The sequence below is a fragment of the Bombus vosnesenskii genome, unplaced genomic scaffold, assembly GCF_011952255.1.
Source record: "Bombus vosnesenskii isolate JDL3184/JDL3185 unplaced genomic scaffold, Bvos_JDL3184-5_v1.1 scf7180000013293, whole genome shotgun sequence".
Taxonomy (NCBI): domain Eukaryota; kingdom Metazoa; phylum Arthropoda; class Insecta; order Hymenoptera; family Apidae; genus Bombus; species Bombus vosnesenskii.
In genome coordinates, this window is record NW_022882944.1 from 1,064,412 (window position 1) to 1,078,350 (window position 13,939).

A 13,939-nucleotide genomic window follows, 5' to 3' on the forward strand; every position below is an offset into this window, starting at 1 on the left:
AATAATTCCAAAAGTTCCATTCTTCCAATAAAGGTTGCTCCCAGCCATGCTCTTCGCGGAAAAAGGTCCCTTTAAAATACCGATTTCACCTTGCTCCTTGGTCAATTGGAAGATCCGTTAAACGTCTCACACTTTGGATAGATCTCGTTCGTAATTCGCGATACCCGCGAGATCGGTTGGCACATTCCGTGGAATCGATGGGAAAACGAGCGGAACCGACAATTACCATTAAAATAACCACGAGCGCAACGCAACGAACGAAGGAAAAAAGCATTGTTTCGACCAGCTACGAGCACCGACGAGACTTTTTATCTGAACAATATATCGCGCTCTTTTGCTTATCGCAAAACCGTGACTGATAACTCTTCTCTTTTTCCTTCGTTCTTTTCCTTTACCTTTTTTCTTTTTTTCTTTCTTTTGAACCGCATTTTATCGCCGAGTGTAACAGGTAGCTCGTAACACGTTGCGACGAATCAACGAACCTCGTCGCGATTATCGAGCCGTTTTCACGGTTCGTGGCTCGCGAGTCGAACACCACGACCCGTTTGCAGATCAGTGTCGCCTCGACCAGGAAATCGGTCTCGTCTTACAGGATGCCGGTGCGTCAATATTGACACGTTTCTTACGAAACCACCAGAGAAAGAGGAAAGAAGGAAGATAAAACGAGAGAAGGGAAGAATTGAGAATTTGGAGAAGTTTTTGGGAGATGGCAGGATTTCAAGGTCGCTGGGTCTTTGCTAGAGTTCAGGGTCGTTTATGTCGTTGATTTTGATTTAATGTAGGGTAAGGTGATGTCGTATATAGGGCGTTAAAATTGCTTAGCGTTGGATTAGTTAGTTTTTTATGTTTGATTTTTTTGGAAAGTTAGGAATTTGTAAAAGGGAAATTTGGGATGTTGGTTTGAACTTTATCGTAGATGGGAGTACAAGAGAATTGTTGAAATAGTTCTTTAATTGAACGTAAAAGATGATTTATACGTTAAGGATAAATATTTTTGGGTACAGATTAGAATTTGCACGTAGGTGCGGTTTTCCTTAGCGGAGAAGCGCGCTAAATTTCTTAGAATAAAGAAGGAAATTCAATCGCAAGTTTGAAGATTAAAAAATACTAAAAATTGAAATGTTAAAAATTTGTAAATTTAAAAATTGATCCATCTAAACATGCAGATATTTGAAAATTTAAAAGTTCAATAATTTTGAGTGGAATTTGAAACATTGAGGAACTTTGAAATTAAATGTGTGTCAAACGCGTGATTCCATTCAGATAATGGAATTCACCTGGGTGGCATACGTAATCGTTGATCACGGAAACAGGAAATTGATACGATCGATCAATGGACAGTGGTAACGATAGGTACTTAACTCCATAATATTATGACCTAACAGTTACGAGAAATTTCCCGTTATCGTTGTAAATTTCCTTACTAATTATACAATTAGACAATTCGTGTTTTATCTGATAAATTCAATAAATATCACGAGTTTATTTCGATATTATTATAATTTAATAAATGTATCAGTAACATCTAGTTGTAACGGGGAGAAAGTAAAAAACATGAGAATCTAATTGTCAACACTTTTATTGTTTTCTTGTGTTAAACTTTAGTCGTTTATCGAGAAACGCTAAATAACAATAGTAACGCGTATATAAGATTATAAGGTGAACATTAAAAAGAAGTAGGAATATGTGAATATTTAAACGCATAAATCAGTGAAAAGGTATAAACAAAAAAGCTGGGAACAACAGAGACTAGTAAGAAATAATAGATAACAAACCAGTTGCGTTATTTCAACGACAACCAGATAAAACTAATTACCTAAATATTGCAAATACTTCGAATAATAAAAATCTCAGTAAACTGAATAAATTCTCGTAACAAAATTATATATACATATGTGCTTAATATTGTGCGATACTGTTAAGTAGAATCATTGACAATAATTTGTGCAATAAAAGTTACATAATTATATAAGATTACTTAAAGTAACGAAAATTATACGCTATATATACCTTTTTTAAATATTCAGTCAATCATAAGAAATATCACAAAGAATATAAAAAGAAATATGGGAATAAAATTTGGAACATTCCAATTGTCTGAGAAAATTTTTAATCAATGTATGTGTATTAAAATCGAATTTAAGATTGTCAAACGTTAGTTTGTAAAAAATTAAATCTTCTAATGTTTTTATAACAAGCTAAACGTACATGCACTTTAATGTTTCTCTTTTAAATTGGTGTAAAAGTACTATCATTATATTGAAGTTTCTCGTATTAACTTCTATTAATACTTTGACCTTACTTCCGTCTATGCGCGGTTGGCTACTAATATTGGCATAATTTTCTTAGAATTAAACTTGAACATGTGTAATTCAATAAATATTTCTTAATTAAATATACGTTTTAATCTTTTGAACTGTTTACTGCTTGATATCCTACGTGAATTGAATTAATTTATATGTCTTGTAGCAACTATTGCATACATTTGTTAATGATACAAAAACAAATTATTATACATTAATAATAAAACATAATAACAATTAAAATAAATTCAACTTCTTTTCAACACCAAATGTAAAGGAACACGAACGAAATGATAAAAAGAATTGTCTCTCCTCCAAAACTGCAACTTAACTACAACCCATTAATAAATCACATAGTTAAATCCTAACAAATATACCTAATTTTCTATCGAGTAAGTTCGATATACTTCTCATTACAAACATTTATAATAACACAAATGTCTCAACAAGACGTCAAAAAAATTAATATATAAAGACATATGTAATAACTATAAAATTCGATGGTGGGAAAGTCAAAATGTTATAGATTAAATGTACATTAAATAAAATCTAAAAGTATCTTAGTACGGTGTATATATAATAAAGCAGATTATTGCATTTGTGCTTCTAAACTGTTCACACAGGATCGTAAAATGCATGTAGTCATGTGGTTTTGATCAACAATATTTTTAACCCGAAGATCGCAATAAAAAGATAATCTTCATATGGCGATAGCTTCGCGATATTTCTATCTCTTTCGGTCCACTATCTGTTTTTACAGATTAAGGTTGTTATTTTTCTAGCATTTAAAAATTAAATATAGCTGTGATTCTAAGGCAAATGGTTGATATGCTATTATAATATCCTACGAATACTACAATTAAGGAAATCGAAATGTTTCAAATCCTCGTATCATTCTACCTTATCTTAGATCTACTTCGAAAATTCCTTTTGACGATCTGATAATGTACTAGTAAAAAATTTATATAAATAGAATGAAAAAAGTTCTATTCTTCAACATTCTTTTTCGTTTGCTTTTTCTCCCTAAATATTGATCGATGTATTTTCTTATATTGCAACTGCAAGAAATTAGCATGTATAATGTAGGATTACTCTATTCCTTAAGCTTATAATTTGCATTGTTAGGTATTATATATCTTTTAAACGTATCTAAAACTATACAACGTAGTACACTGCCGTTTCCGCTAGGCTGTTTTTAGCTGTTTTCACAAAATTGCATTCGATAGAGATGTGCAGTAGAACAATCAGTCCTACGTGATATTAAAATTGCCAAGAAGTATACGTAGCTGTCCATGGAGTGACGACCGTCCAAGATGGAAATTGTGCCAAGAATCGTTTAAATCTTAAAGATGTTTGGTGTTCACCATGTAAAAAGTGGCCACCTAATGCTATTGATAAACATGGAGTTTTGGGCATACTGTTTACCTATATAAAAAATACATGTAAATTGTAAACGTCGTTAGTAAAGTAGATATCATAAGTATGTTCTACATACTATGTTCTCTACATTTTATGTTCTACATACATTCAATTCAAGAGAAAATGTGAAAGGAACACAATCGGACGCACAAGAATAATAGATAAAGTATGTTTCTCTATCATTCCATTTAGGTCCTTCTAACGGCTTCCCTTCCAAAATAGACCATTTTCCTAAATGAACACCTTTATATGGAGATAAAATTATACTTATATGATCAGGACCTGAAAATAGATTTCGAATTAAATGTTTAATTATTATTTAATAATTTATATAATTACAGAGAAATTACCTGTGACATTGAATGTAAAACTGACAATATTCTGTTTTATCGACTTTGAAATGAGTTCAAGTTTTGTTGGTACATTAATCAATGGTGCAGGACCTGGAATCCAGCTTGTTTTCCTGTAAAAATTTTTATATTAAAAATGTATTTAATTAAATTTTTCAATGTGTTAAAAACCTTACAAATTTAATATTAAACAAGTACCATAAAAATGTCGTAACAGGCATAAAATACGGTAGGCCACAATATAATTCTTTTTCACAATCTTTTATTGTTGATGTAACAGCGCCTATTTCAGGTACCATAGTTTCCACACTATGTGGACTATTCATGTCTAAATCTGCTATCCAATATCCTGTTCCAGTGTACCGCAAATTACCATTTACGTCGTAATATTGTCTTTGTGTGTGCTATAAATTGAATATTTATTTAATATTATACAATTACTTTCCAAGTAACAGAATTGCAAAAATTTCATTCAATACCGCAATCATAAATCGTTCTGGTGCCAATGATGACAAATCACCACTATAAGGAAAACCAAGTGGAGTCAAAATTAATACACCTATAGTTATTAAAAATATTCCCACTAACACACTCAGGATTCTCTCTGCATTTTTTATTAAAAGTACAAATGGCAACTAAACACAAAATATTAGTGATTAAATTATATCCTTACAGACCTTTCCTAACACTTTTGTTTTAATGATAATTTCAATAATTTACCGTGAAACTGAGTAATAAGGAAAAGAGAATGCATAACATATTAGCCATAACAACTTCTGAATTTATACTGCTACCAGATCGTCCCATTATGGGTATAAAAAGATAAAGAGCTCCAATTACTAAGTAGAACGATTGTATATAAGGTAGACACATTGTCATTAAATAATAAAACAGCCATTTCCAACCTACATGTAAAACCAATTAAATTAATATATTTAATTTCATCATATTATTGCTCCACAATATTAAGATTATACCTCTCCACTTGTTAAAGAAATTACATCGAAGTATATTTCCAAGAGTAGGGAATACAACCCAATGTAATGGTATAAAACCAGATCGTATCTCCAATATAACACAATAGAAGAGAACAGACATCCATATTATAGAATACGAATCACAGTATATTTGATATAAGATCCACGCAGATTTAACTTCCTATAAAATATCAAGTCAAAATATCAGTTAACGATTTATACAGTAAAGCATTGTTGTATGTTACTATAAACTTGCCTTCTTTTGACGAGACCCAATAAATAAGAAAAACGTCATTGACACAAAGATAGTTGGGACCACATATAAGAAAAACAACCATGCTGGCCTTGCATACCAACTCATAACTTTCCCAAGTTTAGTAAGAATGAGGGCGATTAATGTACATGAAAGTATAGATACTAACCATGAAACGATTATTGCTCCGGTACATAATAATAAATGCTTTAAATATACTGATTTTTTTACATCTAAATAAAAATAAAAACATTTAATTATATTTTTTATTCTATAGTAATAAATTTAATTTAATATGATATAGATACCTCGCCGAGCATTTTGCATGTTTAGATATATTGAATATATACCGGCAACTATACTGATAATATTAATTGTACTTGATGCATACTGTGGCCATCTGACTACAAATGTACCTAAAAAGTCAAAGAACACAGGATTTCCTGTGTGATCTTGAGGTGGTACCTCGGATAAATAATTATCTAATACTATCCCTTGTAATAAAGCAAGTATATTATCTCCAGTCCTTTGTAAAGACCCCAATGGTATTTGATGAATATTATCAAACTTAGTATGGTACACATAGCCATTGGTTGCCCAAGCAAAATCAAGACCTAGGAATTTTTAAAAATGGTATTCTTTCTAAAAGCAAACGTATAATATTAAAATAGATAGTGTAGAATAAATACCAGAAACGTTCCCAAAGTCTCTGAATATTCGAAAATCAGTATCTCCAGGTACAATACCACTTTCAAATATTTCTTGAGCTAAGGATGATGCATAGGGATAAGGAACAGATTTAGCATATATCTACAAAAGAAATAAACATACATTATAATATCTATAATAATAAAAATGGGTTAACTCATTATTCAACAGTACCTGAAGCATCCAGGAGCTATCAGGTCCAGCCTGAAATAATAATTCACGACCACCTGCACCACAAGCTTCTAAATTTATAAAAGCTCTGACCTCCTTAGCCCAAGGGTGTTGCGTTATAAAGCCATGAGAAGCCTGTATAATTTAAGCAATTAGTACCTTTCAAAAAATAAAATAAATTTAATGTGTTATCAATATTAGACACAATTAATGTACCTGTAATAAGTTCTCTTCAGCACCATTAAACAAAAATATAACATTATGCTTAAACAACTTTGGACTATGAGAAATCACACGTAAAATTTCTAACATCACAGCACAACCAGCTCCATCGTCAGAACCACCTAAAATAGAAAGCTATATTAACATTTAATCATTAATAATCATTAAGTTAAATGTGCATGGGTGTTTCCATTAATTATTACCAGGACTTTCTGGGAAGGTATCAAAATGGCAATTTATTAATAAACTGCTCTTGGTAGGTCTATGAGGACCAATCTTAACAATGACATTTTGTACATTTCTGTATACATTAGTCATTCCATCCAGAAATTTTAAAGGAAAAGCTCCACTATGCTTAGTTACATTGACTAGAATCTTATGGTTCTCATTGGCATCTTTGACTATATTATTGATAATGTTTGTTAAATATTTAATTGCTAATACTTCATTCTCGTAACTTCCAACAATTCGTGGCCCAATATATGTGATATTTAAAAGATGATTATGTGCTCTTTCTGCTATAAATCTTCCTGGATATAGACCTTCTTTATCTGTCATTAATGGCTCAGGTAATTTCTTCTCAAACGTGATAATGATAATGGATACGAAAAGATAGAAGGTAAACAGAAAGAGTAAATGTTGAGTTTCATTTGGCAGTACTTCTTTCTTTTTTGAAGAAACCTTATCCTGGTATACCGCATCACTAGTAGTTCTTTTAGAGACATGTTGACGCAATCTCACTCCGTCTCTCTGAAAGGTAGCATTATCAGTGCAAAGAAGAAAATGAAAAACATACTGATCAAAAGGAACAAAGATAATCTTACCATTGTCTGTGTTTAAGGCACTTTGAAAAATAATTAAACCTTTGAATTAAAATTTGATCAGAGACAAAAGGCTACGGTGTTCGACGACTTCGTTAGCTCCGTTCGACGCATTGACCAAATAACGAAGTGCTTCTAGCACAAATAAAATTTCTGATGTCTTTTAATATTTCGTATGAAACAAACAGAAAATATGCAGAATTTTATTAATGTTTCTTTTTATTACTTCAATCAAACGTGATAATCGTATTCTCGGTAACAATTTTAGATAACAATATTACTGTTATGATTTTACATGCAAAATTATTATAATAAATGCAGTACTAAAATGAGAATCATCCCTACCTATCGTTGTGCCTGTATTTCTGATTAAAACGTCGCAACTCGTCAGTTACTTCAGATCCGTTTTTTCATAATTCCACGTTGGTCTATCGTGGACCATTATTATCAGCCAATTTAATCTCCGTTAAAACATATTTTTTATATACGTTACAGCCACACGTATTCATGTGCCACTGCGATTAGATAGCCATATCATATTTTTTGTATAAAGATTTGTGTAAGTGCTCGTTAGGTAGGTTACTCGATACTTGCTAACACGAGTATCGGGCCTATATATATCTGAATATAGCATTGCGGAAAAGTTAGCGAAAACAGAGTATCTATCTATCATGATAAAATTCTAAATCTAGAAAGGACGTCCCAAAGAGCAATAAAACACTCAAATAAAGTAGCGGAGTATTACATTTTTATGAATGAAAGATGCTGTATCTCCATCGCGTGCACAACTTTTACTCTCCCTATTACTCAGTTATGTAAAAAGAAAATTGCAATGTTACATAATTATACAAAAACTTTCGAAACAAAGAACGTATGTATATATGTGTGCGTGCGCGCGTGTGTGTGTGTGTGAGAGAGAAATGCAAAAATCGTCTTACTAAGGCTAATATGCTCGGCTAATTTCCGATTGCAAATTAATACAGTACGTTTGTTGTTTTGGAAAGAATTGACTCTGCTGCTGCTACAACATTGTATATTTACAAGAGTCTCTTTGATTCCTAGATGATGCAGACTCTTCCATGAACTGCTGTCATGCTTTGTTCATTATTCTACGCTTTTGTACATACATATATGGAATACTTTCACGTAGCGTATATTTTTAAAATGCTTCGTAAAACATAAATACTCGGGCAGATATGTATATATATAAAAAAGAAGGAATTAATGAAATTGGTTAACATAACCAGATTTTAAAAGCATTCATTGTTTTTCACTGAATATAAATATAGCTAAATCAGAAAAAGGCGAAAGATACGAATTTTGTCTACACAAGGAAGATAAAAACATAACATAGATTGCAATAATTTATTTAAATTTGATAATTTATAAAAATTGTTGGAGCTGTTATACATTTAAACTGAAAATTGTCGCTATACATAAAATTCGTTTAAAAATTTAGTAGCTCTCGTTAAATACCGATTTTTGTTACTGCATTTTGCAACTTTAAATTGAATATCTGAAAATATTTTAATGAAATTTTTCAAAATGTTTCACTGAAACGTGTGAGAGTCTAAATCTGAAGTTGTATTTAATGTGTCACGTATTTAACCCAACCATTATAAAGGATTAAAATTCATTCAAAAGCCAGACATGATAAAAAAAAGTAGATACAAATGCAATCGTTTACTGCCATCTGTAGGAAGGAGTTTTAAAGAGGCCATGAAATTTGTTCGTTCGACGATAAGGTTCTAATGGTAGGGACCGATTCCATAACTAGCAGACGATCAAGTCTAGCAGACGACCAAGTCTAGCAGACGGCGCATAGCTAGCGTCATTCGCGGGCGCTTGTGACTTTGTTTCAAACTCGAGGATTGTTGAACGCCGACAGACACAGTTTTACGTGAACGAAAAGTTTATCCCTGAAGCGGCTGCAAAATCAATTGAAAATGGATCCCGAAGCATTCCTGGACATGGCCAATCAGGTCATTAAATTGAAAATGTTCCCGTACTTTGATATCGCACACAGCGTACTCTGTGCTTTACACGTCAGAGAAGATTTGGGATCCGGTAAGCCCAAGCCTACCCGACCAATTCTAAATTTAATCTGCTCAGAACCAGCTTATACCATTTCTAAGATTGTGTTTCGCTCCCAACCATTTTTCTTCATTATTCTTGTTTAACTCACTTCCCGCTTTATTTATTATATTATTTTTTACTTATTTTATTATTAATAAATTAGCTCTCCCTTAATCTCATTTAATAATACTTAAGCTAAGAGATTTTTTTTTATTCATAACAATTGGATTATTTTATTCTAAGTGTTAAAGTAAAGTCTTATTATCTTTCTGTAAGTTTAAAAATACAATTTTGTTACTAAACATATTTGATATTATTAATATTATAAAAATAGATAAGAACATTAATACAACTTCCTCTTTTAATAATATTGTCCAAAACAAATGTATGAAAAATGTTCAAAGAGAGAAAAAATTATTCTCACATGGTATGTGGCATAATTAGAATAATCCTATTTTGTGACATTCACTGAATTTACCTAGCTAATCTATTTCAGTATATACCCTTGTGGGCACGCCAAGTTTTTTCAAACCTTTGGCCTCAATTTTGATTTCCTATAATTTTTTGTGTTTCTTAAAGTTATGCAAATAACTTATTATAAATAAATATAGAAAATAAATAATTGTATTGTAAATATTTCCTAAGTATATGAAAGCTTATTGTGTAAGAATGTTCCCAGATATAGCAGTAAAACTTTTTGTATCAATGACTTTCTTATGCAATGAACCATGAAGCAGCAATCTTTGAACAATGACTCAAAGAATTTCTGTACCTTTTATATTCCTTGGTAGTAGTTATGGTATCTAAAATCATATGAAAAATAAATTTTATTGTGAAATGTATTTCTTAACTATTTTCGTATTGTTTTAAATAAACTTTTATGTAATTTAATTTTATACTCAGAGTGTTAAAAATATACCAAAAAACATTATTTTCATGTTTATAGTAGACTAGCATTATATCTGTGTGAATACATGTAATATAATATACTTGTAAGGATTCCAAGTGACCTACTTGAAAGAATGTGCCCCTTTGATATTTCATGGTGTATTAGAAAACAGGAAATTTATCACATCTTGGATGTGTCTTTCTAAATTAAATTAGATGTTTCTTTACATGTTAGTAATTAATAAATATTTAAAAATCTTTGAAAAATGTTGTACCTCTAATTTATCAAACTGTTTCAACTGTAACTTTCATTATTTTTCATAACTTCATATTATCATAATTCTATTGAATAGGTGCTCAAGCGTTTTCTCGGAAACACCCTCTTTCATGTTGGCTTTCAACAATGTTGGTAGTGTTTGCAAGTGGTATGCTATGCAATGGTCTTTTAGGAGAGCCGATTATTGCACCTTTGAAAAATACACCACAAGTGGTAGTAGCGACTATTGTTTGGTCAGTATCATTAAATTAAAAACTATAAATCTCTGTTAATAACTTAATGAATTTTTTAATGAATATCTTCCCATAGCTTCAAGCTAGATTCCAAGCTTCAGATCAATTGTGTCTTTGTTGCACTTGCACTTTGTACCAAAGTGTAAGTGCAAAGTACAAATACAAGAAAAACACAATTGTTTACAAAACCAATAATATGACATCTCTCATAACATTTAGTAAGGTATATTATTATTTAATTATTGCACAGGTATATGATATTTTATACACCATTTGATATTGGATATAAAATTGCCAAGTTTTTACCAGTAAAGATAGTATGTGCTACTATGAAGGAAATATATAGGTGAGTACATAATAATAAGCAGATATTTGTTTTTTACCTTATTCTGTTATGTTTATATTATTTTGCCATAACTTACAGGTGTAAAAAGGTATATGATGGAGTATCTCATGCAGGAAAACTTTACCCAAATGCATATCTTATCATGGTGTTAATTGGAACACTCAAAGGTAACTTTTAATATCTGAAAAATAAAAGTAAAAGTGTATTGAAATACAAAATTAATTTATTTAATTTATTTTAGGAAATGGTGCAGGTTTTACAAAACTTTTTGAACGCCTCATACGAGGAGTATGGACTCCAACTGCTATGGAATTTATGCAACCTAGCTTGTACATTTCTTCTTCTATTCTATTTTTTTATAGATTAAAACTGAAATGAGTAACACGTAGTATTTTACTTTTTAGCCCTACGAAAGCATCAATGGTTGCATCCATTATTTTCGTCCTTGATAAAAAGACTGATCTCATCTCGGCTCCTCATGCGTTAGTTTACTTTGGTATCGTTATTTTCTTCGTGTATTTCAAGGTAACAGGAATTTTGTACTTCTTCTTAAATGAAAGCTAATCTTTGCTAATCTTGTTTGTTACTAAGTGCTAATTGTTATTAATATTATTTCAGCTATCGTCCATTTTGCTTGGAATTCATGATCCATTCGTACCTTTCGAAAATCTATTCTCTGCGTTGTTCCTCGGAGGAATTTGCGATTGGTTAGCCAAATTGTTGGGACGAGGCCAAGCTAAAGATGAGAAAGCGGATGCCAAGAGAAAGGACTAAATGTTTGTAAACTTCATTTACATAATATTAGATAATATTACGTACATGTAATTTTACTGCTATGCAATTCAATTTTCGAGTTCGCGATGTATAATATTCATTTCCTCTTTTTTTTTTTCGATAGGTACGCATAAAATTCTCCCAATACGAACGTTAATATATTAGCATTGATATGCTAAAAATCAATGCATGAAATCAATTTAAACTAGTCAGGCCATACTCGCATGTTAACGATGCGATGCATGATCATGGACAAATCATTAAATATTGGAAGTACAATAATTTATTAGTATACATATTTTAATAATGACAAGTGATATATTGGAGAGTATGGCTTCCACCATTATGAATACCAACAGTATTATCTCTGTTGACAACAACTTGCCAACATAATTGCCTCTCCATAATTAATTAGACAATTTTATATGAATAACATTACGTAACAAGTAAATTCGTTATGTTTTATAAAATATAAGAGAATTGTATCTAAAATCGATAAAATCTTTACGCGAAGGCTAAAGACGTATTTGTTGTTGATTTTTTAATAATCTATATATACAGGATTTCATACAATGTTTTAACGATTGAATTAGAAAAAAATTGTTGGTACGTCATTTTATAGAGTGAACTGCAATTTTTAAGTGCATATTGAGACATATTGTTAGTAATGTTCAATTCAAAATATCCTAATTTTGGTATATGTATTTTGTGTGAATGAATAATTATCAATCTGTCGTACAATATTTATCACGAAGAAATATACTCAGGTTATCGAATTTAAGCGTTAAGATAATGTTAATGCATATTAGAACAATAAGACTTCTGATAATAAAACGGATAACAAATGAAATCATCTATACATGACGTAAATATATCAACGAGGAAAATTATAACTCTTTTATACTATTTTATTATAATTATATACTGACAATTGATACTTACCTACCATACACACATGTATCAAGCGTTTGCCTTGGATTCAACGATGTGAATATAATTTGCTATGGAAATTAAATAACATAATTTTCATATAATATTCCAATTGACAGAACGTTATACATTTTCATGTAATAAAATGAAGTTTGTTCTTCTATACCCTTCTGTCGACTTATCGTCTTTTCAACCTTTTTAATACGCAAGGATTTAGAGGCAACAATATTGCTTCCCAACCCAAGCCTTCTGAGCCCTTATTATATATCTCCTATTGTAGAAAAACTTGAAAAATATACCATTGCTTGTCATAATTTATAACAAATAAGGGTTGACAAATTCTAGTCGATACCCCAATACGATTAACAAACGGCAATTGTTTAATAACGATTTTCCAAGGTGCAATACAGTGCGACATTTGAAGGAGAAATTGGGACAAAAATCAAAATTCGCTGGCTACGTTTGCAAACCATATTCGCCACGTTCGCAGATCAGGTACGCGCGTTCGCAGACTACGTTCGCAGCCCACGTTCGCAATCCACGTTCGCAGTCCACGTTCGCAGTCCACGTTCGCACATTTGTAGGCCACGTTTTCACGTTCCATAGTACAGTATTCGAATAAGCATTCAGGACAAAGATTAAAAAATACATATAATGTACAGTGTTCCTAAAACTTAATCGTTTATTAGGTGATCCGAGGTAAGTAAAAGTCTATTTATCAAATCTTTGTTAGTATTTTCCTTACTCCCTCCCTTAGTTAAAATATCTTGAATATTTATTTCTTCGTCTAGCCACACACGATAACGTTTAAATAAATAGTGCAGATGCCGGGAATGATCTTTCCATTTTTTCGTCCAGAAATAATTTATTTTCCCTTCCATTTCGTCAGATATTGTGCCAGCATTTAGAGATTTTGGGTAACATTAAAAATTTTCTTGAAATAAATGTAATCAGAAATCCATTTTTCAACCAAGTCAATATTATGAATGGATTTCACTTAAAAAATAAAAAACGTTCAATGTAGTAGTTTGTAACAGAAAAAGATCATATACAGCAATTTAGTGCAATTTTTTTTTAACAAATAACAATCAAAATTACAGAATAATTTGAATCATTGTTTTACATTGCTCTTTAAAGAAAGAAAAAAATTTTTAATTTGGAAATTAAAGTTATACATATCTTTGCTCAAAT

The 13,939-nt window shown here is 30.9% G+C and overlaps 2 protein-coding genes across 3 annotated transcripts; one reads left to right on the plus strand and one right to left on the minus strand.

Annotated features, from left to right (window-relative positions):
- Positions 1 to 1,571: 1,571 nt before the first annotated feature.
- LOC117232840 (endoplasmic reticulum metallopeptidase 1-like) lies at positions 1,572 to 8,032 on the minus strand. 2 transcript variants are annotated; one of them, XM_033492530.1, is made up of 15 exons: positions 7,570 to 8,032; positions 7,228 to 7,359; positions 6,607 to 7,153; positions 6,398 to 6,525; positions 6,185 to 6,316; positions 5,992 to 6,112; positions 5,611 to 5,916; positions 5,306 to 5,535; positions 5,050 to 5,230; positions 4,793 to 4,977; positions 4,552 to 4,707; positions 4,271 to 4,476; positions 4,073 to 4,185; positions 3,829 to 4,004; positions 1,572 to 3,728 (listed from the first exon to the last, which is right to left on the minus strand). In XM_033492530.1, the coding sequence occupies exons 2-15, from the start codon at positions 7,228 to 7,230 to the stop codon at positions 3,564 to 3,566; spliced, it is 2,649 nt and encodes an 882-aa protein (XP_033348421.1). In that variant the 5' UTR covers positions 7,231 to 7,359; positions 7,570 to 8,032; the 3' UTR covers positions 1,572 to 3,563. The 2 variants fall into 2 exon arrangements, with proteins under 2 accessions (XP_033348421.1, XP_033348420.1); XM_033492529.1 differs by having other exon boundaries at positions 7,228 to 7,384.
- A 914-nt stretch (positions 8,033 to 8,946) lies between these two features.
- On the plus strand, positions 8,947 to 12,911 carry LOC117232846 (trimeric intracellular cation channel type 1B.1). The gene is made up of 8 exons (XM_033492544.1): positions 8,947 to 9,291; positions 10,542 to 10,698; positions 10,949 to 11,044; positions 11,123 to 11,211; positions 11,286 to 11,373; positions 11,449 to 11,569; positions 11,663 to 11,820; positions 11,943 to 12,911. Exons 1-7 carry the CDS (start codon positions 9,171 to 9,173, stop codon positions 11,816 to 11,818), a joined length of 828 nt encoding a protein of 275 aa, XP_033348435.1. The 5' UTR covers positions 8,947 to 9,170; the 3' UTR covers positions 11,819 to 11,820; positions 11,943 to 12,911.
- The last annotated feature ends 1,028 nt before the right edge of the window (positions 12,912 to 13,939 follow it).